Source organism: Staurois parvus, unplaced genomic scaffold, assembly GCF_062004578.1.
Source record: "Staurois parvus isolate SC_StPar_1 unplaced genomic scaffold, SC_StPar_1.0 ptg000394l, whole genome shotgun sequence".
Lineage (NCBI taxonomy): Eukaryota > Metazoa > Chordata > Amphibia > Anura > Ranidae > Staurois > Staurois parvus.
Window position 1 is genome coordinate 7,373,511 of NW_028318190.1, and position 14,450 is coordinate 7,387,960.

At 45.3% G+C, this 14,450-nt stretch overlaps 1 protein-coding gene across 2 annotated transcripts in view; it reads left to right on the top strand.

The window, feature by feature from the left end:
* The first annotated feature begins 521 nt into the window (after positions 1-521).
* Positions 522-14,450, top strand: part of LOC149455447 (cAMP-dependent protein kinase inhibitor beta-like) — a 37,051-nt gene continuing 23,122 nt past the window's right edge. The window contains exon 1 of one of the 2 annotated variants that reach the window (XM_089686297.1): positions 522-643. In XM_089686297.1, coding sequence (XP_089542423.1) covers positions 623-643 — 21 coding nt within the window. In that variant the 5' untranslated portion in view covers positions 522-622. Of the gene's footprint in view, positions 644-754; positions 907-14,450 lie in introns of those variants that run through there. The other variant, XM_089686298.1, reaches the window with a different exon arrangement.

Genomic DNA, 14,450 nt, shown 5'->3' on the forward strand with positions numbered 1-14,450 from the left:
CCCCATGAGATGCCCCTGGTACCTTTTTCATAGGCTTTTTTGAGTTTGTGCAAGGACACAGGGGCCCCATGATCCCCTATTGCCCAGGGGCCCCATGACTTGTCAGTCCACCCCTGGACTGATGTAAATTTACAATATATATGTAAAGCTGCGCAAATTGATGGCGCTATATAAGTACCTGAAATAAATATAATAAATAATCTCAGCAAAAGTAACAATCATTCCATGGCAGATATAAAAAAAAAGAAAAATGAAAAATGTTATGTCAAACTTTCCACAGCACTCAGTAAAAAATGTATCTAGAAATGAATGGACACATCCTGGAATAATATCATAAGGTGACCCACACCGCTCAGTCTACATGACCCCAGATCCATGGTGGTCACCTGTCATGTTCTCTATTGACATCTGTGGGACCGCCCACTGGACACACCTACAGCACCTGTCCATTCCGATACACCCCCTTCCTCAGCCCTGGCTCAGTCTAATTACATGCACACCCTGCCAGCTTGGTACAGCCCGTCAACTGAACGATCCACGAATAGACTGCAAGGCTGGCTTAGTAAAGGACAGACCGGGTGCAACCACTCTGCAGACGAGACAGAGGGGGGGCAGAAGATATATGATCGCAGTCTTGTTCAGGGTTCGTACTCAGAGACCTGCTAGGCAGTGTGAACGTTAGATTAGATTGGCAGAGGCATTGCACTTGTGGTGGTGCGGAGAAGTTCGGAGTGTTCAGGGGGATGATTGTGTCGTGTCCCCCCTCTTGTGTAGTTTTGGTAGCTTCCCTTTCTGCTGCCCAGAGGAGAGATGCAGGGTCGAAGGATGCTCTATTGTCAGTAAGGGGCAGGGTGTGTGTCTTCCAGCTGCTGCATCTCAGCACACTAGGTGGTGGTGGGTACCCAGGTAAGGTGGGCTGTCAGGAAAAGGAGGTGGTGCACATTGTGTCATGTGGATTATTGGGGATCTTTGTTACACAACATGTCTGTGCTCAGTGTCTCCATGTGTGATCACAGCTTCCCAGGAAACTAGGAATTTCCCCTTCCCTATGTGCACTCACACAGGTTCATGTCTGCAATGTCAGCATAGTTCACCTCCTGTATTCATCACTAGCCATGGCTTCTATGTATAATACACTAACAAACTATACATGTTATATACCTCCAAACTAAGTGCTAAGTATACATCAGGACTGTGGGTCACCATACACGTTACAATCTGACCATACAATCAACTTTAGATACACCCAAACTAAATAACAAGGACCTACCTAATTCCTCCAATCAGGCAGGTCCTACCACTACTGACTTGTTTGTAGATCTAAAGGAGATTGGACAATTCGATCATTGCGTGTGTGGGGAGCATAACATGCAGTGGCCAGATATTACTCTTTTATACAAATTTATGTATGTTACAGCATTGCAGTTAAAATATGAGTGTCTCTAAAGCTAGATATATCACCTTAGTATATAAAACAAACAAATTATTAACACTAGTAAATGTGTACCTATTTGTGAACGGGATGATTTTTGGAGGTCATTGATTGTTATGATTTTGTAAAAGAAAAATGTTTAACTTTTATCTTGTGTGTGTGCTCGTGTTATGGAATAATGTTTGTTTTGTTCAGATGATACTGTAATTATAGAATAAAAAGGGGGCCTGGGGTCAAGAAATCTGACACATGCAATATGGAATACCAGTGTAAAGTCCACTATACATGTGTAGGCTAGAGACTGGGCACTAAGGGGTAAATGTGCAGGGAACTGGGTGCTGAGGGTAGTCACTGAAGGGGTTAGGCCTCATGTACACTGTTGCTCCTAAATGTGAGTTTAGGAGCATTTGACTTTTTTTTTTTTTTTTTGTCAAAGCCCCTGAAGTCAACTCAATAAATGCCTATAGGTCCATGTACACATGGGCTTTTACCAGAGTTTAGCAGCAGCAGAGTTTAGAGGCAGCTAATCACCCCTCTCCTGAACGCACAAGAGTCGAGTTCAGGAGAGGAACGTTTTGGCTAAAAAAACACACCTACACGACATCTGTGTTTAGCATTTGCACGTTTATTCATTTCAGTGGAAAGTACTCTGGCCAATGAAATTAACGTCAAAGCGCTAAACGTGGCTAAATGTGGTATCATGTTTACAGGCGTTTTTGCCTAGTTTTGCATTTTTCTACTGCCAGTAGAGTTAACGTCTGTCAGTTCCAGTGTACATGTAGGCTAATACTCAAGTACAACAGACTTGGCGCTAAGGGGTTAATGCATTGGCGTCTGGACACTGAAGGGTTAATAAACATGTTGGGGTGGTGAACACTGAGGGGTCAATACACATGCTTTGGGAATTGGGCACTGAGGGGTTAATGCCTGTGCACCGGGAATTGGGCACTGAGGGGTTAATGCCTGTGCACCGGGAATTGGGCACTGAGGGGTTAATGCCTGTGCACCGGGAATTGGGCACTGAGGGGTTAATGCCTGTGCACCGGGAATTGGGCACTGAGGGGTTAATGCCTGTGCATCGGGAATTGGGCACTGAGGGGTTAAGGCAGATATGCTGGAGACTGGACACAGAAGTCTCAGTGCATTTGAACTGGAGACTGAACACTAAGGGGTTAACCCACATGAGCTTGCAACTGATTCAACTCACATGGGTGCTGAAGTGAACTGTATGTTCAGCCCAAACTTTTTGTGTTTGATAGAATGGGGGAAGATTAGAGGAATCTCTGTCTGGTTTTTATTACTGTCTAGGGCTCTGTAAGGGCTGATGTACACGGGGCGTTTGGAAAACTCTTCTGAATGATGGAAAGTGACTGCTGGAAAATGTAAGTTAAAAAATGTGAGTTTAGCTGATTTTTGCATACCGCGTTTATGTTTATGCGTGTTTTTAAAAGATAACCTCAGGAGACCTTCCCAAATGTACTGAAAAATAGTACGAAATTAACTATTTCAGACATTTTGAGAGAACTAGAGAGAGCAGAAGCAGAGAGAGCAGTATGTGTTGAGATGACCTGTCTTTTCTGGTTGTATTCACTATGGATCCCATCATGAGCATAATGCAGCACGTTCTACCATTTTTTTCCTTCACGCGAAACCTGGAACTGACTGCGCTGGTGTACTGGGTCCATTTGAGTAACTGGAAAACACTTTGCGTGCATTTCTGATGAAAAAAAAAGGCTCTGGACATGGAACAGTTAAACGCTTCTAAACACAAACACTTATAAACGCGGTTAACCGCGTTTACACGCATTTGAAATGCCGGTAAAATCTACTCCTGAATGCAAGTTAAAAAAAATGACTGTAAACTCAATTGCCTGTAAATGACACAGGGTACATGGACACATAGGAAAACATTAGGGAGATTTCAGGGGCTGATGGAAAAAAAATGCTGAACAGCTCCTGAACGTCAGTTTATCAGCTGCAGTGTACATGAGCCCTTAGAGTGATTCACCTTCACTTCCTGTCCTCCTTTTACCAGACAGGAAGTGATGAGAACCCTCTACCAACAGAAAAAAAAAATTAGGGAAAGGCTAGAACATCAATCAGATTTTAATTTTTGTCTTTCTCCTTGTTTCCCTTACCTTCACTCTGGTAAAAATGTCAGCAGGACAGGTTGTGCAGGGTAATCTCTCTAATGGGGCCCTGGATATAGGGTTGCCACCTCATCTCTTTAAAACCGAACACACAGGTTCTGTGGCTGATTAAGGTGGTAATTAAACTCTGTGTCTTATCTGCAGTAAATTAGCCTCAGAACCTGTGTAATAATGTGTGTGTTCGGGTTTAAAGGGATGAGGTGGCAACCTTACCTGGATGGGTTTACCAACCCAGCAGGAATACTTATCTATCCCCACGCTATCCAAAAATAGAAAAAAAGGGTTTTGGCAACTGTGTGCAGAGGGGCTAATACACATGCACAAAAAGACTAACACTTATGAGCTGAGGACTGGGCACTAAGGGGTTATTTTAAAATAGCTGGGACGGCACTGAGATATTATTTCAAAATAGCTGGGGGCTGGGCACTGAGGGGTTAGCTCAGAATAGCTGGGGGCTGGGCACTGAGGGGTTAGCTCAGGATAGCTGGGGACTGGGCACTGAGGGGTTGGCTCAGAATAGTTGGGGACTGGGCACTGAGGGGTTGACTCAGAATAGTTGGGGACTGGGCACTGAGGGGTTGGCTCAGAATAGCTGGGGACTGGGCACTGAGGGGTTGGCTCAGAACAGCTGGGAACTGGGCCCTGAGGGGTTGGCTCAGAACAGCTGGGGACTGGGCCCTGAGGGGTTGGCGCAGAACAGCTGGGGACTGGGCCCTGAGGGGTTGGCTCAGAACAGCTGGGGACTGGGCCCTGAGGGGTTGGCTCAGAACAGCTGGGGACTGGGCCCTGAGGGGTTGGCTCAGAACAGCTGGGGACTGGGCCCTGAGGGGTTGGCTCAGAACAGCTGGGGACTGGGCCCTGAGGGGTTGGCTCAGAACAGCTGGGGACTGGGCCCTGAGGGGTTGGCTCAGAACAGCTGGGGACTGGGCCCTGAGGGGTTGGCTCAGAACAGCTGGGGACTGGGCCCTGAGGGGTTGGCTCAGAACAGCTGGGGACTGGGCCCTGAGGGGTTGGCTCAGAACAGCTGGGGACTGGGCCCTGAGGGGTTGGCTCAGAACAGCTGGGGACTGGGCCCTGAGGGGTTGGCTCAGAACAGCTGGGGACTGGGCCCTGAGGGGTTGGCTCAGAACAGCTGGGGACTGGGCCCTGAGGGGTTGGCTCAGAACAGCTGGGGACTGGGCCCTGAGGGGTTGGCTCAGAACAGCTGGGGACTGGGCCCTGAGGGGTTGGCTCAGAACAGCTGGGGACTGGGCCCTGAGGGGTTGGCTCAGAACAGCTGGGGACTGGGCCCTGAGGGGTTGGCTCAGAACAGCTGGGGACTGGGCCCTGAGGGGTTGGCTCAGAACAGCTGGGGACTGGGCCCTGAGGGGTTGGCTCAGAACAGCTGGGGACTGGGCCCTGAGGGGTTGGCTCAATATAGCTGGGGACTGGACGCTGAGGGTTTGGCTCGGAATAGCTGGGGACTGGGCGCTGAGGGGTTGGCTCGGAATGGCTGGGGACTGGGCGCTGAGGGGTTGGCTCGGAATGGCCGGGGACTGGGCGCTGAGGGGTTGGTTCGGAATGGCCGGGGACTGGGCGCTGAGGGGTTGGCTCGGAATGGCCGGGGACTGGGCGCTGAGGGGTTGGCTCGGAATGGCCGGGGACTGGGCGGTGAGGGGTTGGCTCGGAATGGCCGGGGACTGGGCGGTGAGGGGTTGGCTCGGAATGGCCGGGGACTGGGCGGTGAGGAGTTGGCTCGGAATGGCCGGGGACTGGGTGCTGAGGGATTAGCACACATGTACTGGGGACTGGGCATTAAAGAATAAGCATGCAGTACCTGCACTGAGGACTGGGCACTGAGGGGTTATCGCATATGCTTGAGACATGGCACTAAGGGGTTAATATACATGCGCTTGGGACTGGGATGTGAGAAATGAATGCAATTGTCCTCAGGGCTGGGCCTTAGGTTGAATTGAAAAACGAAGGAGCTGGGTGGAAAACTGACAGACGAACAGTAAAGGCATCCAATCAGATGGTTCTGGCATTCAGACAGATGCAGGCACTGTGGCTGTCCGAATTACAATAGCTGGGGGGGATTCCTCCATCCTCTCATCCTCTCCATTCTCTCCATTTACTACCTTTTAGAGCCTGCAGGCTGAATGAAAGAAACCCGGAGATCTCTGGCATTACTGCAGAGTCTGTGTACACAAGACAAGGCCCAGGGTAACAATAAGAGTGGTGTATGGGAGAATTGCAAGGGGAGGAGAGCAGAGAGGTGGTGCATGGACCACGATGGTGTAAAGGTCCTTGTGTGTGGGGAGCCCCCACGACTGCTGCCAGGAAACCGGAGGTGTTCTTTTGTACAGGAGAGCCCAAAGGGAGAGGAGAGTATGCTGATGAAGGGTGTAAAGCTGAAAAAGATTTCTGGGCTTGACAAGAAACCGAACGTTCTCTTCTCTTAGGAGTTATGAAGGATAACTGTGTGTATTGGAGGAGCCTTCTCACTGCTGGCATTGATATTGGGAAGTGAGGTGGGCATGCTGGAGGCAGGGACATAGAAAAACACATACAGTATATAGATCAAGCCAGGAGAGCATAGTTCAGCCCAGGGGCGGACTGACCATTTGGAAACTCGGCACTGCCCAAGGGCCCGGGTTCAGTAGGGGTCCCATGAGATGTCCCTGGTACCTTTTTTTCATAGGCTTTTTTGAGTTTGGGCGATGACACAGGGGCCCCATGATCCCCTATTGCCTGGGGACCACATGAGTTGTCAGTCCACCCCTGGTTCAACCCCAACCGCTAAAGGAGCAACATGCCCCAGGGACTATCCAATGCAAAGATACTTGATTAATGTAACCACTTGCCTACCGGGCACTTTCACCCCCTTCCTGTCCAGGCCAATTTTCAACTTTCAGTGCTGTCACACTTTGACTGCAACACTGTACCCATAATGACATTTTTATCATTTTTTTGAGACATAGAGCTTTTTTTTTGTGGTATTTAATCAGCACTGTTTTTTTTTTGTTGTTTTTTTTGCTAAACAAAAAAAGATCAAAAGTTTTGAAAAAATATTTTTTTTCTTAGCTTCTGTTATAACATTTTGCAAATGGGTAATTTTTTTCTGCTTCACTGATGTGTTCTGATGAGGCTGCACTGATGGGTGGCACTGATGGGTGGCACTGATGGGTGGCACTGATGGGTGGCACTGGCTGGCGGCCCTGATGATTACTGGCTGGCGGCCCTGATGATTACTGGCTGGCGGCCCTGATGATTACTGGCTGGCGGCCCTGATGATTACTGGCTGGCGGCCCTGATGATTACTGGCTGGCGGCCCTGATGATTACTGGCTGGCGGCCCTGATGATTACTGGCTGGCGGCCCTGATGGATGCTGTTGGGACTGCACTGATGGACACTGTTGGGGCTGCACTGGACTGCCTCTTATTTTTAAATACATTTGCTGATTACCAGCTCTTCTTTCCTCACGCTGTGACAGTGTAAGGAAAGTGCAGCTGGTAACCAGCAAATGAATTTACATTGTGATCAGCTGTGTCATTGGACACAGCTGATCACATGGTAAAGGGCTAATCACAGCGCCCTTTTACCATCTCCAAAGGACACAGCAATCGCAGAGCTCACCCAGTGCGCACCCCAGGGGGCACGTGGGAGGTGCTGCTCTGAAGGGCTTCACGTGGCGACCTCCCAGAACTAGACGACTGCACTGTAGCCATCATTTGGCTATAGCCTGGTTGTCAAGTGGTTAAAGTCCATCTAAAAAGTCTATACATGCTGACACTTGCAGAAGGCTGCTCCACCACAAGACAGGAGAGATCTTTCAAATAAAATCAAAGAACACCAGGAGGCATCAACTCACATGCTGTAGTAAGCAAAGCTGACAGATAAAAGTGTAAGTCTACAGCTCTCCAGGCATGAGGGTCCTGACATCGGCTTACACTTTTATCTATGCGCTTTACACACTACAGCATGTGAGTTGCTACTTTTTGTACCATTAAAGTTTTTAATATGCTGCACTTTGTTGGCACCTCGCGGTGGTCTTTGATGCTGGAGGGAGGAGATGGTGACACGGAGTTGTAATACTGTATAATAAGAAACACATATAGGACATAGTTAAATTATATGAGCAAATCCATAGTAGTTTGATGTAGGCAAGGGGCGGACTGACCATTTGGAAACTCGGGCACTGCCCGAGGGCCCGGGGTCAGTAGGGGGCCCCATGAGATGCCCCTGGTACCTTTTTCATAGGCTTTTTTGAGTTTGGGCAAGGACACGGGCCCCATGATCCCCCTATTGCCTGGGGGCCCCATGAGTTGTCAGTCCGCCCCTGATGTAGGCCCATACTGTCCCATGCTTTCTTACTATGATCCCGAAATGGTAACAAGCACCTTCCAGGGTACTAGCCATTGCTTCGATCAGGAAGCATGCTGAAGATGCTATACAGCACATGGCATAACACAAGGGCTCTTATGAGTTTTGTCGTAGCCCAAGGTTTCTTTCTGCGTTTTTAAGTACTCTGTGTAACCCAGTGTTTACAAGCAGCTCTAGTATAGCAGTATAGCTTACAGGACCTCAAGTACCCCTTTCCAAGAGTATTATTCACTTTTCTTTAACTGTTTTTTTTTTTTTCTGACCCTACTTTTAAAGTCACTTAACTTGAGCAAGCATGCAAATCTGAAGTGTCTGAGGTCATTATTCTGGTTCTTTGTTCAAGTGCAGTAAGTCCAGTATTAAAGCTACTGGATCAATATGATAGCCAAGCAACTCAAGTTTTCAGAAGGAGAGGTCAGCCATTGGAGCCTTTGTTTACTCTAATGTGGAATGACTACCTATATCATTCACTTTAGAACCAGTCCTTGCCTTGTTTAACCTCTTGATGACCTGCCATAGTAATTATACTGTGACGGGGTGGCACATGCAGGCACAATCACATATATGTATGTCATTGTGCCTGCCCCTCCTATGCCCGCTGTATCTGGTGGATTACGGTTATCGGTAACTGGGTAAATGTGTGATCGCTAGGATTGGTCATAGCAATCACATGATAACAATGTAAACAACCTGTCTTGAATGGCATGATTTAAAACTGCGCATGCCCCGTGTAATGATGACAAACTGCATACGTTTTTTAATATCCATAGGCAACGTTTTAAAAGCCTTTACAAGCTACCATTTTAGATTTACAGAGGAGGTCTAGTGTTAGAATTACTGCCCTTAATCTGACGTTCACGGCGATACCCCACATGCATGGTGCAACCGATGTTTACATACCGTCACAGGGTCAACACTCGCGCGCACACACATGAGGGCGAGGGTTTTTTTTTTTTCTTTTTTAAAGCTATTTTGATTTTTTAGAATTATTTTTACACTGTCCCTTTCTTTTTTTTTTGTTTTTTGTTTTTTGATCACTATTAATGCTATCACAGGGAATGCAAATATCCCCTATAACCTCAATGGGCATTGTTATATATTCTTTTTTGAGAAATCTGGGCTCTATCAGACTCTAGATATCTCCTCCGCCCTTACACTATCTAATCAAACAAAGATTGATGTGATCAGAAGCTTTCCCAATTTACAAATGGCGCTGTTTATATCCTGTGAAACTGAAGTGATGAAATGCTCGTTGCTTCCGTTTTCTTAGACTATAGAGATGATTGGCACCATTTTGGTCTCTATTCGGCTCTATGGTCAGCTGGCAGAAACACCGGCTGCATTCTCAGGTTCCCCTGATGGCACTGGACTGCCCGAGAAGGCCGTGGAAGGCAGCGCGGGGGGGGGGCGGCATCATCTCCCATTGCTTGTAAAAGCAATCCTGCAGCTAATTAGCCTCTAGGATTGCTTTTATATGAAAGTCGATCGCCTGCTGAAAAAAATGATACCAGGATGATGCCTGCAGCTGTAGGCATCATCCTGGTATAACCATTCAAAATCCAGGGATGTACCAGTATGTCGCTGATCCTTGTTGGGTATACAGTCAGGTCCATAAATATTGGGACATCGACACAATTCTAACATTTTTGGCTCTATACACCACCACAATAGATTTGAAATGAAACGAACAAGATGTGCTTTAACTGCAGACTGTCAGCTTTAATTTGAGGGTATTTACATCCAAATCAGGTGAACGGTGTAGGAATTACAACAGTTTGCCTATGTGCCTCCCACTTGTTAAGGGACCAAAAGTAATGGGACAGAATAATAATCATAAATTAAACTTTCACTTTTTAATACTTGATTGCAAATCCTTTGCAGTCAATTACAGCCTGAAGTCTGGAACGCATAGACATCACCAGACGCTGGGTTTCATCCCTGGTGATGCTCTGCCAGGCCTCTACTGCAACTGTCTTCAGTTCCTGCTTGTTCTTGGGGCATTTTCTTTTCAGTTTTGTCTTCAGCAAGTGAAATGCATGCTCAATCGGATTCAGGTCAGGTGATTGACTTGGCCATTGCATAACATTCCACTTCTTTCCCTTCAAAAACTCTTTGGTTGGTTTTGCAGTATGCTTTGGGTCACTGTCCATCTGCACTGTGAAGCGGCGTCCAATGAGTTCTGAAGCATTTGGCTGAATATAAGCAGATAATATTGCCCGAAACACTTCAGAATTCATCCTGCTGCTTTTGTTTGCAGTCACATCATCAATAAATACAAGAGAACCAGTTCCATTGGCACCACCATGCTTCACTGATGAGGTGGTATGCTTAGGATCATGAGCAGTTCCTTTCCTTCTCCATACTCTTCTCTTCCCATCACTCTGGTACAAGTTGATCTTGGTGTCATCTGTCCATAGGATGTTGTTCCAGAGCTGTGAAGGCTTTTTTAGATGTCGTTTGGCAAATTCTAATCTGGCCTTCCTGTTTTTGAGGTTTACATCTTGTAGTGAACCCTCTGTATTCACTCTGGTGAAGTCTTCTCTTGATTGTTGACTTTGACACACATACACCTACCTCCTCGAGAGTGTTCTTGATCTGGCCAACTGTTGTGAAGGGTGTTTTCTTCAGCAGGGAAAGAATTCTTCGGTCATCCACCACAGCTGTTTTCCGTAGTCTTCTGGGTCTTTTGGTGTTGCTGAGCTCACCGGTGTGTTCCTTCTTTTTAAGAATGTTCCAAACAGTTGTTTTGGCCACGCCTAATGTTTCTGCTATCTTTCTGATGGGTTTGTTTTGTTTTTTCAGCCTAATGATGGCTTGCTTCACCGATAGTGACAACTCTTTGGATTTCATCTTGAGAGTTGACAGCAACAGATTCCAAATGCAAATAGCACACTTGAAATGAACTCTGGACCTTTTATCTGCTCATTGTAATTGGGATAATGAGGGAATAACACACACCTGGCCATGGAACAGCTGAGAAGCCAATTGTCCCATTACTTTTGGTCCCTTAACAAGTGGGAGGCACATATGCTAACTGTTGTAATTCCTACACCGTTCACCTGATTTGTATAGAGCCAAAAATGTTAGAATTGTGTCGATGTCCCAATATTTATGGACCTGACTGTATGCGCTATGTTCTTTTTTTTTTTTTTTTTTTTTTTCGTATGCAGCCTGTGGACTGGGGAAGAAAGAGAAGAAATCTGTGCCAGAAAAAGTGTGTTCTATGCCCACTATTAGAATATACTGCACTGCATCCACCCTCTTCTAATGGTGGGCACACATTCGGTCGCACGGTGCCACATGCGCCAGTTCCAAGATTGTACAAATGTCTATATAGTGGCAGGGGCAGACTGACAACTCATGGGGCCCCCAGGCAATAGGGGATCATGGGGCCCCTGTGTCCTTGCCCAAACTCAAAAAAGCCTATGAAAAAGGTACCAGGGGCATCTCATGGGCCCCCCACTAACCCCAGGCCCTCGGGCAGTGCCCAAGTTTCCAAATGGTCAGTCCGCCCCTGTATAGTGGTACGCTTCAATAAAAATTGTCCACGTATAAGTGGTACCCCATATGGAAAATGGATGACCTCAAGTCCCAAACTATCTTGCCACTACTCCCCATGTAGTCTGGGCATCCGAGGGGCTCCACATATCTTTTCCATCGTAAATCCGAAAATTCTATGTATAGCCTGTTGCCCTCTCACAGGTCTTATACATCTTGACCCCATATCTGGCACTCTTGCTGGGGACAAATTGTTTGAATGCAATGCAGCTAGAAAAATTTAATGAGGGACTCATCAACGTAGAGTTTTTTGCTGGGGAGTATAGACATCTGCAAATTTTTGGTTAAGGTGATTTATGAGGGGCTGAATTTTGTGGAGTCGGTCAAATTCAGGGTCACCCCAAGGATGACAGTGTATTGTCGTTGAAATGCATAAAACATGTCTCTCATATCTATGCCTGGCCATGGCAGCAGAGAACATGGGCATATGATGAATCGGGTCTGTCTACCAATGCAATTCATTTTTTTTTTTTTTTTTAGTAATGCCCATGTTGAGGGTTAGGCCCCAAAAAAATGTAAATTCGAAAACTGTAATGGGTTTCCATGCGAATGGTCTGGCAAGGTTTGAATTTGGGTTGGCGGTGATGATCCACAATCAAAGCATACAGATATTCCGTGAAAAACAGCTCCAAAAAATCAAGCGGAGTAGTTAAATTTGCTGTTTCCACCTGAATTTCAGGTTGGGCAGTGGATGGGGGAAGTACGTGTGCTGCAGAATTTGTGGGCTGCCAGTCGGGATTAGCAAGCACATCCAGAAGGATACTAGGGGCTCTATGGGCCTGTGTGCGAATTCTGCACTTATGGGACTTGCCACGTCACCAAGTGATACTGTAATGCTGGTATGTGAAAGACCAGGATGTACTAGGCCACTAGTGCTCGCCAATTCACCAAAAAGTATCGTGACACTAGTACTGGCACTCTGTTGCATATGAGAGTCATCAAAATTTTCCGGCAAGTGCTAACAGAGATCAGGCCTGATTCTGCAAACACTGCGGTTTTGTGTGTATACATTTATCAAGTGACACTGACCTACTGACACTGCATTTGCTGGGGAAGAAGTGGGGGGTAAGTGTAGGGGCTTTCCACTTATGAACAGCTTGCTTTTGGTTGTGATCTGTGATTGGCCCACAGCAATCACATGGTATCTGGCTACCCATACCATGTGATTAGCTGTAACCAATCACAGATCACAACCAAAAGCAAGCTGTTCATAAATGGTTAACCCAGTAAAACTATTGTTCATACACTTATAAGCAATAAGTGTAAAAGAAAAAAAATCCCTGATATCTCTCACACACACACACACTAGTACAGTGTCACAGTGGTGACACTGAGCCACTCTGATGACAGCATGTTAAAAAAACAAAAAACAAAAAAAAAACCAAAACGTCAAGGGGAAAAAAAGATTAAAAATTTAATAAAAAAATATTTAATTACCTTTTTTTAACATACTGTAACAAGTCGGTGTCCCTAATCGCTGCCACACCAGTCATATGATGATGCTGTACTGCACTGGTGGCAGTGCGTTTAAAAACAAAATTGTGGAAAAAAATTTTTTTTCATTTCTTTATTTTCCAAAAATATGTGACAAAAATTACAAGTTCAAAAAACTCACAATGCCTCTCACTAAATACTTCAGACTGTCTACTTTACAAAAAAAGGGGTGATTTGGGGAATATTTGTATTGTCCTGGCATTTTAAGGACTTCAAGAAATGAGAGGCCATCAGGATTGATCAACTTTCAGATAATATACACTTATTGGGATTTTTTTACCAAAGCATGTAGCAGAATACAGTTTGGCCTAATTTTATGAATAAATTAGATGTTTTGATTTTTATTGGATATGTTTTATAACAGTAGAAAATTATAATTGTTTTCTCCAAAATTTTCAGTCTTTTTTTGTTAATAAAATAAAAAACCCAGTGGTGATCAAATACCACCAAAAGAGAGCTCTATTTGTATGAAAAATGATATGAAGTTAATTTGGGTACAGTGTTGCATGAGCACGCAATTACCAGTTAAAGTAACACAGTGCTGAATAGCAAAAAATTCCCTGGTCAGGGAGTAAAACCTTCCAGAGCTCAAGTGGTTAATTTTGTTATAGATGTTGTTGCATGTGATCTATTGCTTCACTGCTTCCCCATGTAGATATGTGTCATTATATTTTCTGAGCCAATGATACTCCGGATATCAAGGGGGTAACTCAGTGTTGCCACACTGATGGATCTCAAGCAGGGTTTAACTATCTGTTTTTTATACATTTTCACTGAAAATATTTCACTATACAATATAAAAACAGACGTGAAGTACGCTCCGCTTTAGTTACAGACGTGAAGCATACAAGATGTTGGTTACAAAGTAAAAAATGTAATGAGTTGGGAACCAGTCAACCTTGCAACCGGTCAAAGTTTATTGTGTTCTCTATCTTGGTCATACAGTTTTAAAAAAAGGTTTTGATGATTTATTATGTTAAATAATACAATATTGACTGTAAATCACAGGTGGCAAAAGTTTTATTGGCAGCAAGCTGCAATATACTGGCATAAGCACAGTTACTAGTGGTTAGGTCCGATATGGGTGCTAAGAGCTGTACATGAACATATCAGACTATACCTGGCAATTGCAGGTCAATTGCACTTCTGTTCAAAAGAGGTTGTAAGTTTGGAATTGTCCTGATTTTAAATATTGGGAAAACAAAATTCTTATCTAAAAATTTGCATGGGCGAGTGTGAGATTCCTCATGCAGTTTGTCAAATATCTTTGGTTTACCTTGAGTCAGTAGAACTGAAGTAAGGTTAGACAATCTCCACCAGGAAAAGGCTACATGATTTGTTATTCCATAATACAACGCAGAAATAAGAGGTGTGCATGGGGCATTAATTTTAGCTGCTTGTTTGAATGTATCCAGTATTTAACAAGTGGGTCAATACTGAATTATTTATTGGA